The sequence below is a fragment of the Prionailurus viverrinus genome, chromosome A3 (assembly GCF_022837055.1).
Source record: "Prionailurus viverrinus isolate Anna chromosome A3, UM_Priviv_1.0, whole genome shotgun sequence".
Lineage (NCBI taxonomy): Eukaryota > Metazoa > Chordata > Mammalia > Carnivora > Felidae > Prionailurus > Prionailurus viverrinus.
In genome coordinates, this window is record NC_062563.1 from 89,821,873 (window position 1) to 89,842,324 (window position 20,452).

Here is a 20,452-nt window from a genome sequence, read left to right on the forward strand (position 1 = left end):
ATTTTTTTTTTTTTTCAATGTTTATTCATTTTTGGGACAGAGAGAGACAGAGCATGAACGGGGGAGGGGCAGAGAGAGAGGGAGACACAGAATCGGAAACAGGCTCCAGGCTCTGAGCCATCAGCCCAGAGCCTGACGCGGGGCTCGAACTCACAGACCGCGAGATCGTGACCTGGCTGAAGTCGGACGCTTAACCGACTGCGCCACCCAGGCGCCCCAAAAGTTTAATTTTTAAAAAAAGCTAATAATGTATATAGTCACATCCACATCTACCATTTAAAATGCTTCTAATAGGGGCACCTGGGTGGCTCAGTCAGTTAAGCATCTGACTTTGGCTCAGGTCATTATCTTGCAGTTCTTCAGTTCAAGCCCCACGTTGGGCTCTGCACTCACAGCCTGGAGCCTGCTTGGGATTCTGTGTCTCCCTGTCTCTCTCTGACCCACCCCCACTCACGCTCTGGCTCTGTCTCTCTCTCTCTCTCTCAAATATAAATAAACACTAAAAATAAATAAAATAAAATGCTTCTAATAACCTATTTTTCTTTAGATTTCAAGAGTTCTTCTCATTTCATTTTCCTCTTACTTTTGCTACTCTCATGCCAAAAGACCTTCATTGTACCCTTCTTCCTTTCACATGTCAAGAAATTCTTTTACCTCATCAAAAACAAATTGCTTAGCTAGCTCCCTATTTCTTTCTTTCCTTTTTTTTTGTTTTAATATGTTATGTCCTTCCCAAAATCAAACTCCATACTAAAAGTGTTTCATAACATAGATTCAGTCAAGCGCAGTATCTGCTGTTTTTATTTGTTCATTTTACTTGATAAGATCACATTCCATATCAATCCCTTTAGAGTTCTATTGTTTATTGGCACTAGAGCTATTCCAGTAAATGAAAGTTAGTTGCACTGTGACGATTCTTGCCTGCTTAGATGTTGCGCTGAATAATGTGTGTTTTCAAAGTTCTAAATTACAGGAAATAGAAGGGCGGTACAAAAACAAAAAAGCAAGCACAAATATGAGGAAAGAAACAAAAGTACAATTAGCAAAGAGAAAAACATAAGGAAGCAAGTTTCGAAAACAGAGATTGAGAACAATAGAAGCAAAGACACCTGGCTTGCGCACACAAGATGTCAGTGCCCCACTAGACAACATCATGGTGCCAAAAGATGTGCTTTCATCACAGAGTTTGTCATGTTCCAGTACATAAAAGCACAATCAAATTAAAAGCCTGTGCTACTCCGCAGCTTTTTAATCAAAAACAAATACAGCAAAAGAGCCTGCATTTTAATCCAAATCATCATTTTTGGCAAATGGTCTTTATCATTTATCTAACATAGAACATTTATCTAGCATACTAAACACTGGAAGCATCTAAATACTCAAAAAATGATAGAACTGCTCTAAAAAAAATTGTCATTATTGTCATTGTTTTTACTTTACTTTTGTTTTTATCTATTGATCAATCTGAGTATCAAACCACAGTAGTGACTGAAGGTAATTTCACTACAGTGCAAGGTATATGTTAACATGATTATCCTCAAGACTGTGAACAGCAGGCAGGTATTTTAACAGAGTTCCAAGCCACATGTATCATCAAAAATCACATTAAGGTAATCTAGTTGGTTGCACTGTGAGAATTCTTATCAACTTGGATATTTCGCTGGGTAATGCGTGTTTTAAAGTTCTAAATTACAGTTATACAAATACATACTACATGCTTAAATGTCTTTTTATCAATCATTGTGCTCTTGGAGTTACATATCTCAATTTTTTTTAATTTATAAATCTAGAACGGTAGGTTCCATACATTCTAGGTAAATAGCCTCCTTAATAATGCATACATTTTCCAGACAGCATATTCCAAATTATATAGCTTAAGGCAAACATCTATGGTTACTTTATTCATTGGTAATTTTTTAAATAGCCAAGGCAGGTTGGTTATTTTTAGCATCAAATTTAAGATTGTTCTAAATAAAATCATCATGGACTTAGGGCGCCTGGGTGGCTCAGTCAGTTAAGTGTCCGACTCTTGATTTCAGCTCAGTCATGATCCCAGAGGCGTGGGATTGCGCCCTGCATCAGGCTCCACACTGACAGTGCAGAGGCTGCTTGGGATTGTCTCTCTCTCCCTCTCTCTCTGCCCTTCCTCCGCTCTCATCTGTGCGTGCATGTGCACGCTCTCTCTCTCTCTCTCTCTCTCTCTCTCTCTCTCTCAAAATAAATAAACTTAAGGGGCATCTGGGTGGCTCAGTCAGTTAAGTGTCTGACTTCAGCTCAGGTCATGAACTCAAGGCTCGTGAATTCAAGCCCTGTGTCGGGCTATGTGCTGACAGCTCAGAGCCTGGAGCCTGCTTCAAATTCTGTGTCTTCCTCTCTCTATGCCCCTCACCCACTCACACTCTCTCAAAAATAAATAAACATTAAAAAAAATTTTTTTAATTAAAATCATTAATTTTTTTTAAAGTAGCATGTAAAAAATCATTGTGGATTTAACAGCATTTATTTCAGTGCTAGAAAACATCCTAAATTATTTCTAAGGAAGAATCTTAGCCCTATCATAGGATACTCTCACTCTACTTCTTCTGTAGGAATAAGGGGGCTTACGTCAGCCTCTTCAACTTTTATAAAAAGGTACTGATCCAACCTCCAGCTGCTTTATTTACATTTATTTATTTGTTTGTTTGTTTGTTTGAAGTAGGCTTCATGCCCAACACAGAGCCCAATGCAGGGCTTGAACTCACGACCCTGAGTTCAAGACCTGAGCTGAGATCAAGAGTCAGATCCTTAACCGACTGAGCCACCCAGGCACCCCTCGTTTATTTACTTCTAAAGCATATATAGCTCTGTACTTAATATAGGCAAGTGATTATTCAGAAAAATGGGCAAAAAAAAAAAAAACATAGCTTTGTACTTACTGATACTCTTTAATTATCAAAAAACTTGACTATTAAAAATAGTATTTATGAAGAATTAACCAACATACATGCGATGCATATACTCTTCCATATCAGAAATCATGGAGACTGGATACATATGCATCTTACTAAGGAAAGGGAGATAGAGCTCATAACTTTCTGAAAGTGATCAATGATCAAAAAAAAAAAAAAGTGGGGGGCTGGATAATGCACTTTCAACTTCCACTATAGGTATTAAAACTCTGTGCCTTTATTAAGCCAAGACCAGCAGAGAACTGAATTCTTTTGGCTCCCTGCAGATCTGCCTTTACTAAATTGTATTTTGGTTATGCCATATGCTTTCACTAAAGGACAATATAAGAAACAGCCTGTCACATATTGCTGCATTTACTATATGGATATTAAAGTTACATTATACAGGGCCTTCTTTGTGAGGACATATGGGAGAAACAGTTCTCTGGTCTTACTCAGAACCAAGAATAGCTGTGCTTCTCCTTAAGTAACTACTTTTTAATTTTACAACACCATAACTCAAATAACAGTGCATGTCTCTTTTTCGCACTAGTTGCTGGAAAGCCCAGAGCCAAACTGATGGCCTACCTCCTTTACAAAATGTATAGGCCTTCAAATAGGAATCTTTTTTTTTTTAATGTTTATTTATTTTTCAGAGACAGAAAGAGACAGCATGAGCAGGGGAGGGGCAGAGACAGAGGGAGACACAGAATCTGAAGCAGGCTCCAGGCTCTGAGCTGTCAGCACAGAGCCTGATGCGGGGCTCAAACTCACGGACTGTGAGATCATGTCCTGAGCCGACGTTGGATGCTTAACCGACTGGGCCACCCAGGCGCCCCCAAATAGGAATCTTTTAATTGCTCTCACTCTTGACTTCATAGTCTTCTTCCTACCTTTGTTTTTGTCTTACCCAATTTCCTCACCACATCTATTATATGTACTTTGTAAATCACGTACATTTTTAGAAACTGTTTAATTCCTTTCTAGAACAAGTCAAGGAGAGAATCAGAAAAAAAGAGAGATAAAGAATAGTCGACTGTCAATTAACCAGAATAAAAGATGACTAGTCAGATGTCACAGAAATAGTATTAAGTTACCTACAATTTAAGGGAAAGCATTTACCATTCTGCAGACATCTAGAAATGTAAAATGTAATATAAATTTATAGATACACACCACAAATCTTTTTTTTTTTTAAATAGCCAAATTATTAAAATATTTCATTAATGTTGTCACTGAATCCTCCTTCACTTGAAGACTGGAACAAAGTCCATGCAATATGGTCAGACTTCAAGCAAACTGTCATCTTTGTTTTCCAAATACTTCAGCAAATACTACTACATCACAAAAATGGCTTTACTCTTCTTTCCCACAGCCATAGCACGAATCTCTAAGAAATAACCTATTAATCACCTCAGGTCTCAAGTGTTTAAGCTCAGCTCTGCATGAACTCAGTTTTTATTTTTACTAAGTCTTTCTGTCCCACCCCTGCCTTTTCTGCTATTTCCTCCAAGCAAATTTACATTGTCATCATTGCTCAGCATCTCAATCCCGATTCACACATTTCATAGATCAGCCAGTCACTGATTTTATTTATTCAAGTTGCCTTCATCAGAAAGCTTCACTAAGGCACATGATTAAAACAATTGTTGTATCATTGGCAAATGCTACAAATTACCAACTTCAATGACATAAAGAATCAGAAAATCTTTGCTTCCTTCAATGACCTAATTAATATTCATATATATTATATTCCAAATTAAAACTATGTCATAGATGTCATTAAATTTCTAAACTGCTTCCAAAACCATACTAAATAATTGCCCTTATCAATTACTTTTTGCAATAAATTCATACACTAGTTGTGTTGATGCTGGAAATTATGTAAACATGTGAAGAGATGCATCATAATTTAAGGTAAATAATGTATTAAAACATTGACAACTTCTGATTTGCTAAGAATTTTATTTGTATATAAAGCGCCTTATCTAATAATGTTACTGCATTTCCCCCAAAATCTTCTGGTTTCAAATTATCAGTCTCCTGATAGAAGATTTTTCTTACTCTTTCAAAATGTCTGCTTATTCATATACCTTTATGACTTAAAATAATGAAAAGGCAAGTTTGAAGCTTTCACTCCTTAAAAAACAATGGTTTCTAGGGGCGCCTGGGTGGCGCAGTCGGTTAAGCGTCCGACTTCAGCCAGGTCACGATCTCGCGGTCCGTGAGTTCGAGCCCCGCGTCAGGCTCTGGGCTGATGGCTCGGAGCCTGGAGCCTGTTTCCGATTCTGTGTCTCCCTCTCTCTCTGCCCCTCCCCCGTTCATGCTCTGTCTCTGTCTGTCCCAAAAATAAAAATTAAAAAAAAAAAAATGTTGAAAAAAAAAAAACAATGGTTTCTTTGTTTTAGTAACCAAAACTCATTGCATTTTGTATACTCCTGCTGTATTTAAGCAAAGCATAACAATGAAAGGTTCTTTACTGATGCTCTTAAGTCAAAGAAAAATGCCAACTTTATAGAAAAATAAGCAAAGGAGACAGACAATACACACACACACATACACACACACACACACACAGATATACAAAAAGCCTTTTAAACATATGAAGAGATGTTCAGCCTCACTCACAATAAACTACAAATGATAACTACACAGAAATACCATTTATCATTTATTACATTGGTGAAAAATCAAGTCGAATGCACACTTTGTTGAAAAACTATGGAGAAATGAGTAATATCATAGAATACTAGAGGGAGAACAAAATGATCCAACCTCTAAAAAGTATAATACCTACCAAATTACATACATACTCATCAGTCTACCCAACGATCATTCTTCTGGGAATTTACCCTATAGATAAAGTATGAAAAGTACAGTAAGAAATGACCAATGTTCAAGGTTAATGATTGCTGCATTATTTTGTCTAGCAAAAGACTAGAAATAACCCAACTAAACAGAAATAGGAGACTGGCTGAATAAACCACAGTATATTCACATGATGGAATACTATGTAGCTGTAACAAAAAAAATTAGGAAAATCTCTGCATATGGGTATGGATACACCATCTGATGAGTAAAAAAACAAGCTGCAGAACTGTATATATAGCACACTACTTATTGCATAAAAGGGGGAAAAATAAAATTATAAATGCTTAGTTTTGCATTAAAAACACAATGAAAGTGGGGCGCCTAGGTGGCTCAGTCGGTTGAGCGTTTGACTTAGGCTCAGAGCCTGGAAACTGCTTCAGATACTGTCTCACTGTCTGTCTGTCTGTCTCTCTCTCTCTCTCTCTCTCTCTCTCAAAAATAAACAAACATGAAGGGCGCCTGGGTGGCGCAGTCGGTTGAGCGTCCGGCTTCAGCCAGGTCACGATCTCGCGGTCCGTGAGTTCGAGCCCCGCGTCAGGCTCTGGGCTGATGGCTCAGAGCCTGGAGCCTGTTTCCGATTCTGTGTCTCCCTCTCTCTCTGCCCCTCCCCCATTCATGCTCTGTCTCTCTCTGTCCCAAAAATAAATAAACGTTGAAAAAAAAAATTTTTTTTTAAATAAAAAAAAAAATAAACAAACATGAAAAGGATAAACAACAAACTAGTAAAATAAGGAAACAGAGGGAATGGGAGAAAAGATATATTTATTAGGTCCATGATTCTTATCCTTTTCTTTCCATTTTTTGAATAAAATATTTCAAACCCGGACAAATAAGGATAATTCATCTATTTGTATTTTATCTCCAAAGTTGTATCTCCAGGAGATCAGTTTCATCAGCATTATATATGAGATCTGACAACTAATAAACTCTTGATATTCAACAAAGGAATGGCTGACAAAGACTATCCTCCCATTTATATTCTCTCTCTGATTACTAATGTTGTGTAGTTTGAATCTAATTAATCAGATAACACATCAGAATAACCTTCCCCTGGAAGAACTTCAATGAAAATTTTTGTTTATTTAGCCCAAATAAAATCAGACACAGAGTCCATTGCTAACTGAACCAAATCACTATTGTCTTATCAAGAGGACAATCAAGACAACAAGAGGGCTTTTTTAGTTTTTCATTTTTCTAATTTGCTTAACAATTCAATGACATTATTAAAATAAAACCTAACTTCTCTTTATGAAACCACAAAAACTCATTCTCCTATTCTGTATGGTAATGAAATTTATTTAATGCCACCCATCCCCTTTCTCCCATATGTGTAATTCTAATCCTAATCTCTCTCTCAAAAATAAGTAACATTTTTAAAAATTTTAATTATATGTACTTCCAAAAAATAAATACATCTCATAAATTGAAGTTTTCCAGATTTTCAGCAGTTTTGTTTTCTCTCAAAAGGCTAGACACGTTTTTTAAGACAGTTAATCCACAAATCAGTTCATCAGCCCCGGATAATTAACAGTTTGTGGTACAATTCTTGTATCCTATTCTTTCAATAAATATTTATTGAGCACCAACTATATGCCAGGCACCCTTTTAGATTCCCAGGATACAGCAGCAAACAAAAGAAAGAAAATCTCTCCCCTCCTGGAAAATAAATTCTAGTGGAGAAGCCTATGTGTCAGGCAGTAGTTTAAGTGCTATGAAGAAAAATAAAGTTCCTCTCCTTCTAGTCCCTGTATCAATAAATGGCAGCCACCATTCACCCAGTTACTTAAGCAAGAGCCTTGGAATCATCCTTAATTCTTCTCTTTTTTAACACCCAAAATTAATCCAACATTTTGGCTCTACTTTCAAGATATATTTTAAATCCACCTACTTCTCATCACCTTCTCCCCAACACCTTATTGCATGCCACAGCCACCTCCTGCCTGTTATTACTGCAAATACCCCTTGACTGACTTCTGTTTCCTCTCTTACTCCATCTCCACACAGCATCCAGAATGTTCCTTGTTTAACCTAATTCAGAGCATGTCACCCTGCCGCTCAAAACTCTCCTATACCTTAGTCTACATGATCTGGACCCTGACTAACCTCCTACCATCGCCTCCCTCCATTACGCTTCTCCTGAGAGCTTTCACACAACAGTGCCCTCCATCTGGAAAAGACTTCTCCTGGAGAGCCACATGGCTTGCTCCTTCACTCTATTCAAAGCTTTGCCACAGTAACTTTTTCTAAACACCTAATTGAAAACAATACCCCATCATGTGAAACACTAATCACTAGATAGCATTACTTTATGCATCTGTTTGTTTGTTTATTCTTGTGAGTGCTCCACTAGAATGTAAGGTCCATAAGGGCAGGAACTCATTGGATTTGTTCTCTGCTGTACCCCAGAGGTGGTAAGAATATCCAGTGCATAAATGTTGCTCAATTAATATTTGTTGAATGAGTAAATTCATGAATAAAGCCACTAAAACAATATAGCTATATAATGTATAACAATGCACAAAACTGTATATAACCTATTAACTGGAAAACCAAGATAAAACATGATGGTACTCTTCTAATACCTAATGTAATAAAATATATATGGAAAAAGCCAAAAAGAAATATGCAAATCTAAGAGTTTAGACAGAGTGGTAGGATTAAGCTTTTACTGTCTGTTTCTTATTTTTAAAAATCATATTACATTTTGGGGCGCCTGGGTGGCTCAATCGGTTGAGCGTCCGACTTCGGCTCAGGCCATGATCTCGCGGTCTGTGGGTTCAAGACCCACATGGGGCTCTGTGCTGACAGCTCAGAGCCTGGAGCCTGCCTCGGATTCTGTCTCCCTCTCTCTGCCCTCCCCCACTCATGCTCTGTCTCTCTCTCCCTGTCAAAAATAAACTTTGGAAAAAAAAAATCATATTACATTTTTAAAAAATAAGAAATAAAAATCACATTACATTTATAATTGAAATATAAATATATTACTTTTAAAAGGGAGCTATTATTAAAAAATAAGCAATCAGCAATGAGAGATCATTTCTTTCTCCTCATTGACTGTCAAGGAGGGAGTGTATCAGAATCACCTGAGGGGCTTTTATAACTTTGTTTCCTGTCTTTTCCTCCATTCTCCACTCCATCCCAAAATAATTATTTTGATAGGTCTGATTGATTATTGATGAATATTATATCCCTCAAATAGGTGAGTCCAAGCAAAAAAAAAAAAAAAAAAAAAAGACCAGGAGCCACTAAACTAACATAACTCCCAAAATAGACTTAAGGCCACATAGCAACTCAAAGGTAACAGGCAGAAGATGACTCATATTATGTGAGTGACTACTACATGGCAGGTACCGTGAAAAATGCTTTATCTCATTTTTTTTTTAAATACTGTCCCTGCAATGTACATGGTATCATCTCCATTTTAACAGAAGAGAAAAATGTGCCCTCTTGGGTGGTAAGTTGCTTATAAAAATAATTAACTGCTTACAGAGGTCCACGCATGTGCCAATAATGATAACACGTCATGAACCAAAGATTATGATTAGCTGGGTTTTGTACAACTTAGATAACGGGGGAGGGCAGACAATGGAAAACAAAGCCATGTGGCCAAAGGCACAGAAGTAGCAAATGAGGAAAACAGGTCCCCATATTTAATTATCAAATGACTTTAAGCAAAACAGTTTTTGAAAACATCACCCAATTTGTTTCCTGTAAGAACCGAATTTACAACTTAGTTAAATAAGCAAGATTAAAAAAAAAAAAAAACTGTTCCTAGACCAATAGTATAGATTTCTAACAAAGTATATAAAGCAACAGTCTAGAAGGAAAGCACGAGAAAAAAATAAAAAATAGATACACTGGACTACAAGGTAATTTTTTAAGCTTATTTATTTATTTTCAGAGAGAGAGCATGAGGGAGAGAGGGGCAGAAAAAGAGGGAAAGAGAAAGAATCCCAAGCAGGCACCACACTATCAGCATGGAGTCTGACGCAGGGCTCAAACCCCAAACCGTGAGATCATGACCGGGGCCAAAATCAAGAGTCAGATGCTTAACCAACTAAGCTACCCATGTGCCCCTGGACTACATAAAAATTTAACTTCTGTGCAGCAAATGAAAAGAAATGAAATCATCAAGAAAATGAAAAGACAACTCACAGAATGTAAGAAAATATATGCAAATCATATATCTGGTAAGAGATTTATATCTAGAATATAAACGAACTCCTAGAATTCCACAATAGAAAGACAAACCAATTAAAAACTGAGTATGAGTAAAGGATCTGAATAGACTTTTCTCCAAAGAAGATACAAACAAATGACTAATAAGCACATGAAAAGATTAGCCATTAGGGAAATGCAAATCAAAACTACAGTGAATTGCAGCTTCAAACCCACTAGGATCCTAACATAAAAAAAAAAAAAAAAAAAAAAAAAATCATAACAAGTGCCGACAAGAATGTGGAGAAACTGGAACCCTCATGAATTGCTGGTGGGAATGTAAAATGGTGCTGACATTTTGGAAAACAGCTTGGCAGTTCCTCAAAATGTTAAACATGGAGCATCGTATGACCCAGAAATTCTACTCCTAGGTATATGCCCTTGAGAAATAAAAACATATGTCCACACAAAAATTGGTACGCTTATGTTCATAGAAGCATTGTTCTAACAGCCCCCAAAGGAAACCTAAATGACAATCAACTGAATAAATAAAATGTGGTATATCCATTTTATATATTCACAGAAATGAAGTACCAATACAAGCTACTTCATGGATGTGCCCTGAAAACTTGCTATGTCACCAAAACAAAAAAAAAAAAAGAAAGAAAAGAAAAGAAAAAGAAAGAAAAAAAGTGATGAAAATGTTCTAAAACTAAATTGTGGTAATGTTTATACAGTTCTGTGAATATACTAAAACCAGTGAATTGTATATTTTAAATGGGTGAACTGTTTGGAATATTAATTATATCTCCATAGAGCTGTATTTTTACAGGCAGTATGTTTCACTGTTAAATTTAAAAGCTTAAAAACAAAATCTTAAATAGCAGTTAAGACTGAAGTTGGGGCCCTGAGTGGCTCAGTCAGTTAAGCATCAACTTGATCTGAGCTCTAGTCTTGATCTCAGGGTCGCTGGCCATGAAGCCTACTTTAAAAAAAAAAAAAAAAAGACTGAATGTTAATTGCTGGTATCCAAAGAGCAAAATTAGAAAATGACTTCTCCTGAATGATATATGAAAGTGATATTATATGAAGTGATATGAAAGAAGACTAGAAATATAGAGATGGGATTTGAAATATGAAAATGTGGAGCTACTGTTCATGAGTGATTTCTGATCAATATTTTAGTATTAGCAGTACAGAGCAGGAATCAATATCATTTTAAAAGCAAAACAGGCCCTAATATCTTATGGGCCTCTTTCCTCATCTGCAAATTAGGACTTGCAGCTAATGAAATAATTTTTAAGATAAAGACAGAGAAGAAAGAGATGGCTGCTTTCCCAAAAGAATTTGCTGGGCAACAGCCTCTATATGTGCATATATGCTTGGGTCTTTCAGAATACAATGAAAAAGGAGAGGCACTCTCCCTTATGGTATATGGAAATTGACTACCATTGGATTCACTGTTCAAGATTAAAATAAGGATAAATATAAAATGAAAAAGTCAAGCTACTCTAGCTTCGCAAACCAAAAGGAGTAAGATTGGAAGAATAATTTGGTATCACAGAAGGGAAAGGAAGTAAGTCATGATTCACAAGTAATAGTTGGCAAAGGAAAGAGTCTGGTTAGGCAATGTAGCTAAATGGATTTTTGTGAAGAGCAGGAACTGTAGGGATGGCTATAATCTTATACCTTATTATCTTATATCTGCTACCAATTCACTGTTATTGTCTGTTCCTTAGTTCCTCTTCAGTAACAAAACCTAATTCAGGAACAGCTAAGAATCTGGTGCTTTAGAAATACTACTTCAAAAGATGTAAGAAATAGAAAGGACTACGATGAGGGGAAGAGGCATATGAGATTAACAGTTGAGGGTAGAGTTCAGGAAGAGAGCCTACTGCCTTAAATATATTTAATGACTGCGATGGAAAAGGAGAGGAGGTAATAATGATGGAGGTGCATCCAGGGTAAGGCATGGGCTCTGAAACATCAAGTCTGTGCATGCTGCTGCCTGTAAATGGGATAAGGGGAAAAAATGAGATCATCCTCTATGAATATGGACAGGAACAATGTAGACTAAAGACAAAGACAGTGGGTATTAGTACTTGATTTACAGAATGTCAAGTGATTGAATGCGGATGATAGTAAGATTTAGGGTTATCTGCCAAAGACAGGATGAGGCCAAAAATGAAGAGCCCCTACTAATGATCCAGGGAGTCCGGAAAAGCAACTAAAACTGGTAGGCTAGTGCCTTAACTCTCAAACCCCCCCCCCTTTTTTTTTAATGTTTTATTTATTTTTGAGAGAAAGAGAGAAAGAGCGTGAGCAGGGGAGGAGCAGAGAAAGAAGGAGACACAGACTCTGAAGCAGTCTCTAGGCTCTGAGCCATCAGTACAGAGCCTGATGCGGGGCTCGAACCCACCAACCACGAGATCGTGACTTAAGCCGGAGTCGGATGCCCAACCAACTGAGCCATCCAGGAGCCCCTCAAACCCTTTTTTTTTTTAAACCATGTCCCCTTTGGGCAAAAGATCCCTTCATCCACCTACCCCCACAAAACCCCACTTTCCAGTGGAAAAATAATTCAGTAATAATAATAAAGCGAATTTTAGGGAGAAAAGGTAATGTATTTTAATCCTAATGCATATATCCTGAATCAATACACTAGAAAGTTACAGGCCAAAATTTGGCTGAACAAATATGCATTATGATTCAGTGGAGAATTAACATAATAAATCACAACAAACTATACTGACAACACTAAATTAAAGTCACTTATCATATAAACCAAGGACAGCAATTGAAAACCACAACCAACTCAAGACAATATTAATGGTGTTCTGATAAAGAACCCTTCTTTAAAACTCTAGCAATCCCAGATGCTCCAGTGGGAACTTTGCTTGGCTCAGTAGCCAAATATCTTAGTTAAATACTGAAACAGCATCCTCAGTAACTCCAGTAACATTTTGTGTTATAAAAACCAAATATTAATAATCGATAGTAACACACTTAGAATACTGATAAGCAGTCTGCAGTTTTTATAAAAGTAAAGATAATGAAATAAGGATCATTCACCCTTAAGAGCTCAAGAAAATGGGAAAAGAAAGCAGTATGATGGTCATGATCCCAATGCAATGAAGGACAAAGGCAAACTACTAAAGATGGTCATGACCAGAGATGGCACAGAGAGAAGTAGGCTACCATTGTGCCCTGGAGAAGAAAGATGTGCAGGTGGAGATGAGTAGAGTCTCCAGCCTGCCCCTCCTTCAAACACTCTTTCATGAGACAACTCTCCCTATGAAAAAAAAAAACAAAACAAAACCAAAAAAACAACAAGCAGTGAGTAATAACTGCTTTGAAGGGAGAAGTAGTGCCCCAAGACTGTGCAAGGTGGGTAGAATTATCTGTCTGACTGCATGAAGATCAGGAGGTACAACAGGAAGGATGAAGATGAGTAAGTTCCAGGGCACTAGTAAACTGAGGGGAAAGGGAAAGGTGGTTGCAAATTGGATCTGGTGAATAATTAACAGGAAGTATAATATACGATAATCACCAATTGAGACATTACAAAAAAGATTAAGAATGCAGACCCTGGATCCAGAGAGCCTGAGTGGGAATCACTACTCCCCTACTTTATTTTCTCTGTGACCATGAGCAAGTCACTTAACCTCTCTGTGCCTCATCTGTAAAATGAGGATAATAACAGTACCTAATAGGATTGTTCTGCAGTTTGAATAAGTTTCACTTGTAAATTGCTGAATACAATTTCTTGCACTGTACATAGTAAGTGGTACCTAAGTTTTGTTAAATACACTAAGCTGAGGTAGGTTTGAGTTTGTTTTGACATTTACAAATAGAATGGGGGTGAGAGGGCAAAGTAATGGTATGGGGGGGGGGGCAGAAGGGGTGACAACTTTTTCTCAGCGATGAGACTACCTTGAGGCTGCACCTTTGGAAAAGGTCGTCTTACTAACAGGGTTCAACAAGTACCCGCTACCCAGAGAGGGGCGCGGGTTGAGGGAAACTTCCTTCCAGGCCTAAGATTTTCAGAAACTCATTTCTGAGAAGTGGTTGTGATTTTATGGAGGCAAGAGTGTAATTTCCCATCATCAGACTGTAAGTGAATTTCTGTTTTGTCCGTAAAGCAGGACTTATGTCTAGGACAGGATGGGGTCTGAGTCGGAGAGGAAGGGTGATGTCCCCAGGGGGAAGATCTGCTAAAAGCCACCATCTGCCGGGCGCGCTCTAGTCGCCCAGCTCGGGGCCGGCCTCGGAGGCAGAACCAAGGCTGCCCCAGCCTGGAGGAAGGCAAGAGGAGCCTCCGGAGTAACTGGGCTGTGGGCGTCGGCGGTCGAGCAGGGACCCCATGTCCGGGCTCTGGAGGGAGACCCGCCTTGCCCAGGGTGGAGGTCGCTCGCCGGGATCCCCGAAACGGGGGGCTGGCGCTGGCCCTGCGGGCGGCCGGCCAAACACACAGCCCCGAAGGAGCCTGGCCCCCGTCCAGCCCGTACCCGCCCGTCGGTGGCCCCGGTCCCCGGGGGGTACCTGAGGGTGGGCCCGATGCAGGCCGTGTCGGTGCTCTCGATCTCTCGTAGGATCCGCTCGTGCTCCGCCGCTGTCTCCAGGCTCTCCGCCTCCGCCATCTTACCCCTCTCCATAGATTGGGGGCGCCAGGCAGTGCGTCCCCTCCTTCAGCCCAGCTCACCTTTCGTTCCCTCTCTCACCCTAGGCTCCAGAACCTCCCCGGCCTCCGGCTACCCGCAGGACGACCCCTCCCTCGGGCTCGGCACGCCCCCTTGCATCACCGCGTCCGCCGACGTCCCACGCAATGCCCGCTGGGACTTGTAGTTCACTAGGCAACGATCGCCTGAGCCCCGCTCATTTATTCTTTGAATCCACAAATACGTGTTGAAAGCCCCACTATAAGCCAGGAACAGTTAAAGATACCGCATGTGCAATGGTGATCAAGTTAGGAAATGACACTGATTCTACAGCTTCTTTAAGGCCCTTGCTACAAAGTGCACAAGGCTCTGGACACTCAAATAATAAAAGACAAAATGGGTTTCCGCAGGCAGCGATCTTACAAGCTTTAAAAGGGGGTGGGAGGGGGGTTGGAGAATCCCCAAACTAAGATAAGATAGAATGTGGCTGTAAGCCAGTTAAGCTTACTCGTGTAAATCGAGTTCAGGGCTACTTCTGGCTGTGAAGGATTCATAGAAAGGTTGGGTCTGGTAGTTTAAAAGTTGTGACTAGAAGGTGTTAGGAGTGCCCAGAAAGCCAACAAAAACTTCATATGCACTGGCGTGTAGAGAAGTAGTAGTAAAAGATGGGGTTGCAAATGCACCCTGAAGAGAAATACTGGGCTGAGAAATTGTGTACCTTACTCTGATGGTTACACTTGGTCAAACAACCAACTGCATCTGGTACACTTGTAAACTTTTTTTTTTTTTAATACAGACTAAAGGTGTAAACCCTCTGAACATCCTGATCCAGGGATTTGCATTCAATAAATTACCCAGGTTAGAATTTTAAAATCATATTTATTGATCACTGCTTCAGTTTTTACGTAAGACAATGAATGAGAATCCACCGGAGGTTTTAAAGAAGAGTGACACAATCAGAACCTTGACGTTAGGAAATGTGATCAAGAGCAATTGTGCAACACGATTAGAGATAAAACTTGAAGGGGCACCTGGGCGACTCAGTCAGTTAAGTGCCGGACTCCTGATTTGGGCTCAGGTCATGATCTCATGGCTGGTGGGATCCAGCCCGGTGTTAGGCTCTGAGCTGACAGCACAGAGCCTGCTTGGGATTCTCTCCCCCTCCCCTTCTCTCTCTTTCTCTCTCTTTCTCTTTCTCTCAAATCAAATAAACTTAAAAAAAGATAAATTTTAAAAAATAAAAAATAAAATTAAAAAAAATGGGAATGCAAGCTGGTGCAGCCCCTCTGGAAAACAGTATGGAGGTTCCTCAAAAAAAATAAAAATAGAACTACCCTACGACCCAGCAATTACACTACTAGGCATTTATCCAAGGGATACAGGTGTGCTGTTTCGAAGGGACACTTGCACCCCAATGTTTATAGCAGCACTATTAACAACAGCCAAAATATGGAAAGAGCCCAAATGTCCATCGATGGATGAATGGATAAAGAAGATGTGGCACATATATACAATGGAGTATTACTCTGCAATCAAAAAAAATGAAATCTTGCCATGTGCAACTACGTAGATAGAACTGGAGGGTATTATGCTAAGTGAAATTAGTCAGAGAAAGACAAAAATCATATGACTTCACTCATATGAGGACTTTAAGAAACAAAACAGATGAACACAAGGGAAGGGAAACAAAAATAATATAAAAACAGGGAGAGGGACAAAACAGAAAACACTCTTAAATATGGAGAACAAACACAGGGTTGCTGGAAGGGTTGTGGGAGGGGGGATGGGCTAAATGGGTAAGGGCCACTAAGGAATCTACTCCTGAAATCATTGTTGCACTATATGCTAACAAATTTGGATGTAAATTTTAAAAAATAAAAAATAAAATTAAAAAAGAAAAGAAAAGAAAATTTGGAGATAGCTGAATGCTATAAGAATTTTAAGGCCTAATCCAGGGAGGTGGCAATGAGAATGAAAGAGAATAAACAGAAAAAAGTAGAACTAGCATGACTTACTAGATATGGGGATAGAGGACCTTGGGTATCACTCCACAGTTCGGAGCAAAGTGACTGGGAGAATTGTTTGCCATCAACAACAAAAAAAAAGGCATGCAAGAACCAAACTGGAAGTTGAGGCCAAATCATTTCTGCTCCACACATGCACCCAATGTTTATAGCAGTGCTTTCAACAATAGCCAAATTATGGAAAGAGCTCAAATGTCCATTGACTGATGAAGGATAAAGAAGATACACACACATACACACAATGGAATATTACTTGGCAATCAAAAAGAATGAAGTCTTGCCATTTGCAATGATGTGGATGGAGCTAGAGTGTATTATGCTAAGCTAAGTGTATTAGAGAAGGACAAGTATCATATGATTTCACTCATATGTGGAATTTAAGAAACAAAACACATGAACATAGGGGAAGGGAAGTTAAAATAAGATAAAACAGAGAGGGAAGTAAACCATAAGAGCCTCTTAAATACAGAGAACAAACTGAGGGTTGCTGGAGGGGAGGTGTTTGAGGGGATGGGTTAAATTGGTGATGGGCATTATGGAAGCCACTTGTTGGGATGAGCACTGGGTGTTACATGCAGGTGATGAATCACTGGTTTCTACTGAAACCAATACTACACTGCATGTTAACTAAGTTGAACTTAAATAACTTATTAAAACATAAAGAAAACTTAACTATTATATGACATAAAAAATAAATAAAAATAAAAAATAAATAAAAATAAATCATTTCTGCTCCAGCCATATGCCATGAGTTATTTATTATGCAATCATTAGAGAGAAAAAGAAAACACTCTGTATTCTGTATAGATACAAAACTATCTCCAAATTGTCGGGTTGAGCAAAGCATGTCGGGAAAAAGCAAAGCATGAAACAGTATATAGAATATGTTTGCTATTTTTTGAGAAGAATAAATATTTATATATATGCTTACATATATACATGAAATATGACATAGAATATCCCTGAAAAGATACCCAAGAAACTGTTAACAGTAGTGGTAGCCAGGAGAGGGATAGGAAGGAAGGGGGCTGAAGTAAGAGAAAGATCATTTTTAATTATGTATGCACTCTTGGAATTCTTTCCTTTGTGCATATATTGCTTTTTTTCAGTAAAAATGGTAGTTATTAACTGAAAACGCATTTTAAAAATAAACAAATAGTGAGGAGAATGAGTTACAAGTCCTGGTGTTTGCCAAGAAATGAGCAAGTTGCCAAACCTGTCTGTTTCTAGATAATCTCTGGCTGTCCTCATTTTATTTAATTACTCATGCTTAAACAACCCCAGACAGATGTAGGAGGGGCAGGGAAAGTATGGAGCCTTTCATATTTCTAAAGATCCCTTAAAATACATGACAGACGGTCCCTTCAGCATTTTAGCATCTCGCTCAGCAAAAAACTTTTTGTCCATCACAGGAAGAAGACTGGTATGCAGACCGGATATGTATAGTAGTGATTAAACTAGCTTCTGCTACTGTCAGCAGCTTTTTTGAGGCCCCACTGAATCCAGAGATCTCATATGTTACCAACAAGGGTGTCTGGAGTGAGGGGTGTACAAAAGCTCCAGTGAAGACAGCCTGCCTAATCTGAATGCCTGCTAAATAGAGAGAATGTCAGGTCAGCATGGAATGACCAAAAAAGCACTCAACTAAGACTCGGGGGGCCTTTAATTCAGTTCCAGCACTGGTAGTTAAAAATGTATTCAGCACTTTCTGTGCACCAGTCTCAACACACAAAGTAATCACTTTCCATACATCATTAAATTCTTACAGTAATCCTTTGCAGTAGATATCATGTATCCCATTTTACAGATGAGAAAGCTGAGAGATTAGGTAATACCTCAAGTCTCACAGCTAGTAAATGCTGAAACTGGTATTCATACTTAAGTGCACCTGATTCCAAGGCCCATTTCCTGATCATTTGGCCATGCCATCTCACCCATACCCTCCACTGCCACGAGTTTATGAGTGACCTTACTCAAATCATTCAAAGTCTCTCTGCATCTGCATCCACATCAGTATAATGAATCGTATAATATCTCAGCCCCCTTCCAAATCACCTTGAAGACCTCTTCACAGAGCTACCTTCAGGGAAATGCAAATCAACCGTTACACGGTTTGTCTGAGAGTTTTTTTCAGATTGTCACAAATCAGCAAACTGTTTCTAATAAATGTACTGAAAAACATCCGCACATAAGTGGACCTGCACAGTTCAAACTCATGTTGTTCCCGAGACAACTGTATGAATACATGACCCCACATTGTTTCTGTCATACTGTGTGATCTGAAGCAGTGGCAATACTAACAGCTACCATTCATTAAATACCTGCCGGATTCGGGGGGGGGGGGGGGGGTGCCTGGGTGGCTCAGTTGGTTAAGCATCTGGCTCTTGATCTCGGCTCAGGTCATGATCTCACAGGTTGTGGGTTCGAGCCCCACACTGGGCTCTGAGCTGACAGCACAGAGCCTGCTTGGAATTCTGTCTCCCTCTCTCTGTCTCTGTCTCTGTCTCTCTCTCTCTCAAAATAACTAAATAAACTCAAAAAAAAAAAAAAACCACTTGCTAGGTTCTAGGAACATGATATGATTTCTCTCATTCACTTCTCACAGTCATCCTGCTATGAGACAAAAATTGCCGTCTCCATTTTAATGTTTTTTTATTTCTTTTTGAAGGAGAGAGAGAGACAGAGCACGAGCGGGGCAGGAGCAGAGACAGAGGGAGACACAGAATTCAAAGTAGCCCAGGCTCTATGCTATCAGCACAGAGCCCGACATGGGGCTCGAACTCACGAACCGTGAGATCATGACCTGAGCCGAAGCCGGACGCTCAACCAACTGAGCCACCCAGGCGCCCCTGCCATCTCCATTTTAATGATGAGAAACGGAGGCCCAGTGTGGTTAAATAACGTACCCAGGTCAGATGGTAAATAACTAAGTGACAGACTGAGGTTAGGAGTCAGGCCTAACCTCAAAGCTCATACACTTTCTTCTACTGTTTTTACTGTTTTTTTTTTTAATTTTTTTTTAACGTTTATTCATTTTTGAGACAGAGAGAGACAGAGCATGAATGGGGGAAGGTCAGAGAGAGAGGGAGACACAGAATCTGAAACAGGCTCCAGGCTCTGAGCTGTCAGCACAGAGCCCAACGTGGGGCTCGAACTCACAGACTGTGAGATCATGACCTGAGCCGAAGTCGGACGCCCAACTGACTGAGCCACCCAGGCGCCCCTGTTTTACTGGTTTTCAAGTCTGTCTGTCCACCTGTACCATGAGCTCCTTGGGGACAGGGGCTTGCCCCAGCTGATAGCTCACCCCACACGACCTACCATGTCTTGGGTACAGAGCCTCAGTGCTCCTTCTTTCTGTCTCTCTGCATAGTCCTGAGGTACAATTCTATGCCGGCAGGAGGGTGAAGGAAAAGAACAATAATTGAACAGCTGATGAAAGCAGCTCAGCCCCTAGGGCTCTCTTCATCATCATGTTTGCTGCTCCCGCCTCTTTAGGGGCTGTGAGGAGGCCTCCCTGGAGTCTGAGCTCACTGGGTCCCCTGGGCAGTGATGTCACCCTCCTGCTCTGCCAGACCCTTGAGGTCACAATCATACTGACATCACCCATGTTTCCATAGGGCTTAGTAAGGAACTGCGACCTCGTCCACATGCTCCTGCCTGAGACAACTTCTGTCATCATGATTTTGGGGGGTCCTTTCCTTTGCCCAAAGGTTTCATTTCATGTGTGAGCAGCTTTTCTTCCTCTCACCCTAATCTGCCTGTCCCTGAAAATGGTAAGTTTCACTCACTACTTTGCTCTACACATACACTG

General features: G+C 39.6%; 1 protein-coding gene across 8 annotated transcripts in view; it reads right to left on the reverse strand.

The window, feature by feature from the left end:
- Positions 1 to 20,163, reverse strand: part of EXOC6B (exocyst complex component 6B) — a 616,143-nt gene extending 595,980 nt beyond the window's left edge. For 4 of the 8 annotated variants that reach the window (XR_007150805.1, XM_047852187.1, XM_047852192.1 and 1 more), the window contains exon 1: positions 14,499 to 14,717. Coding sequence is in view for 5 of the 8 variants with exons in the window: in XM_047852187.1 (XP_047708143.1) it covers positions 14,499 to 14,611 (113 nt within the window). In the remaining 3 variants the exon portion in view is untranslated. Of the gene's footprint in view, positions 1 to 5,724; positions 5,781 to 14,498; positions 14,718 to 19,959 lie in introns of those variants that run through there. The other 4 variants (XM_047852194.1, XM_047852188.1, XM_047852189.1 and 1 more) reach the window with 3 other exon arrangements.
- Positions 20,164 to 20,452: the final 289 nt, after the last annotated feature.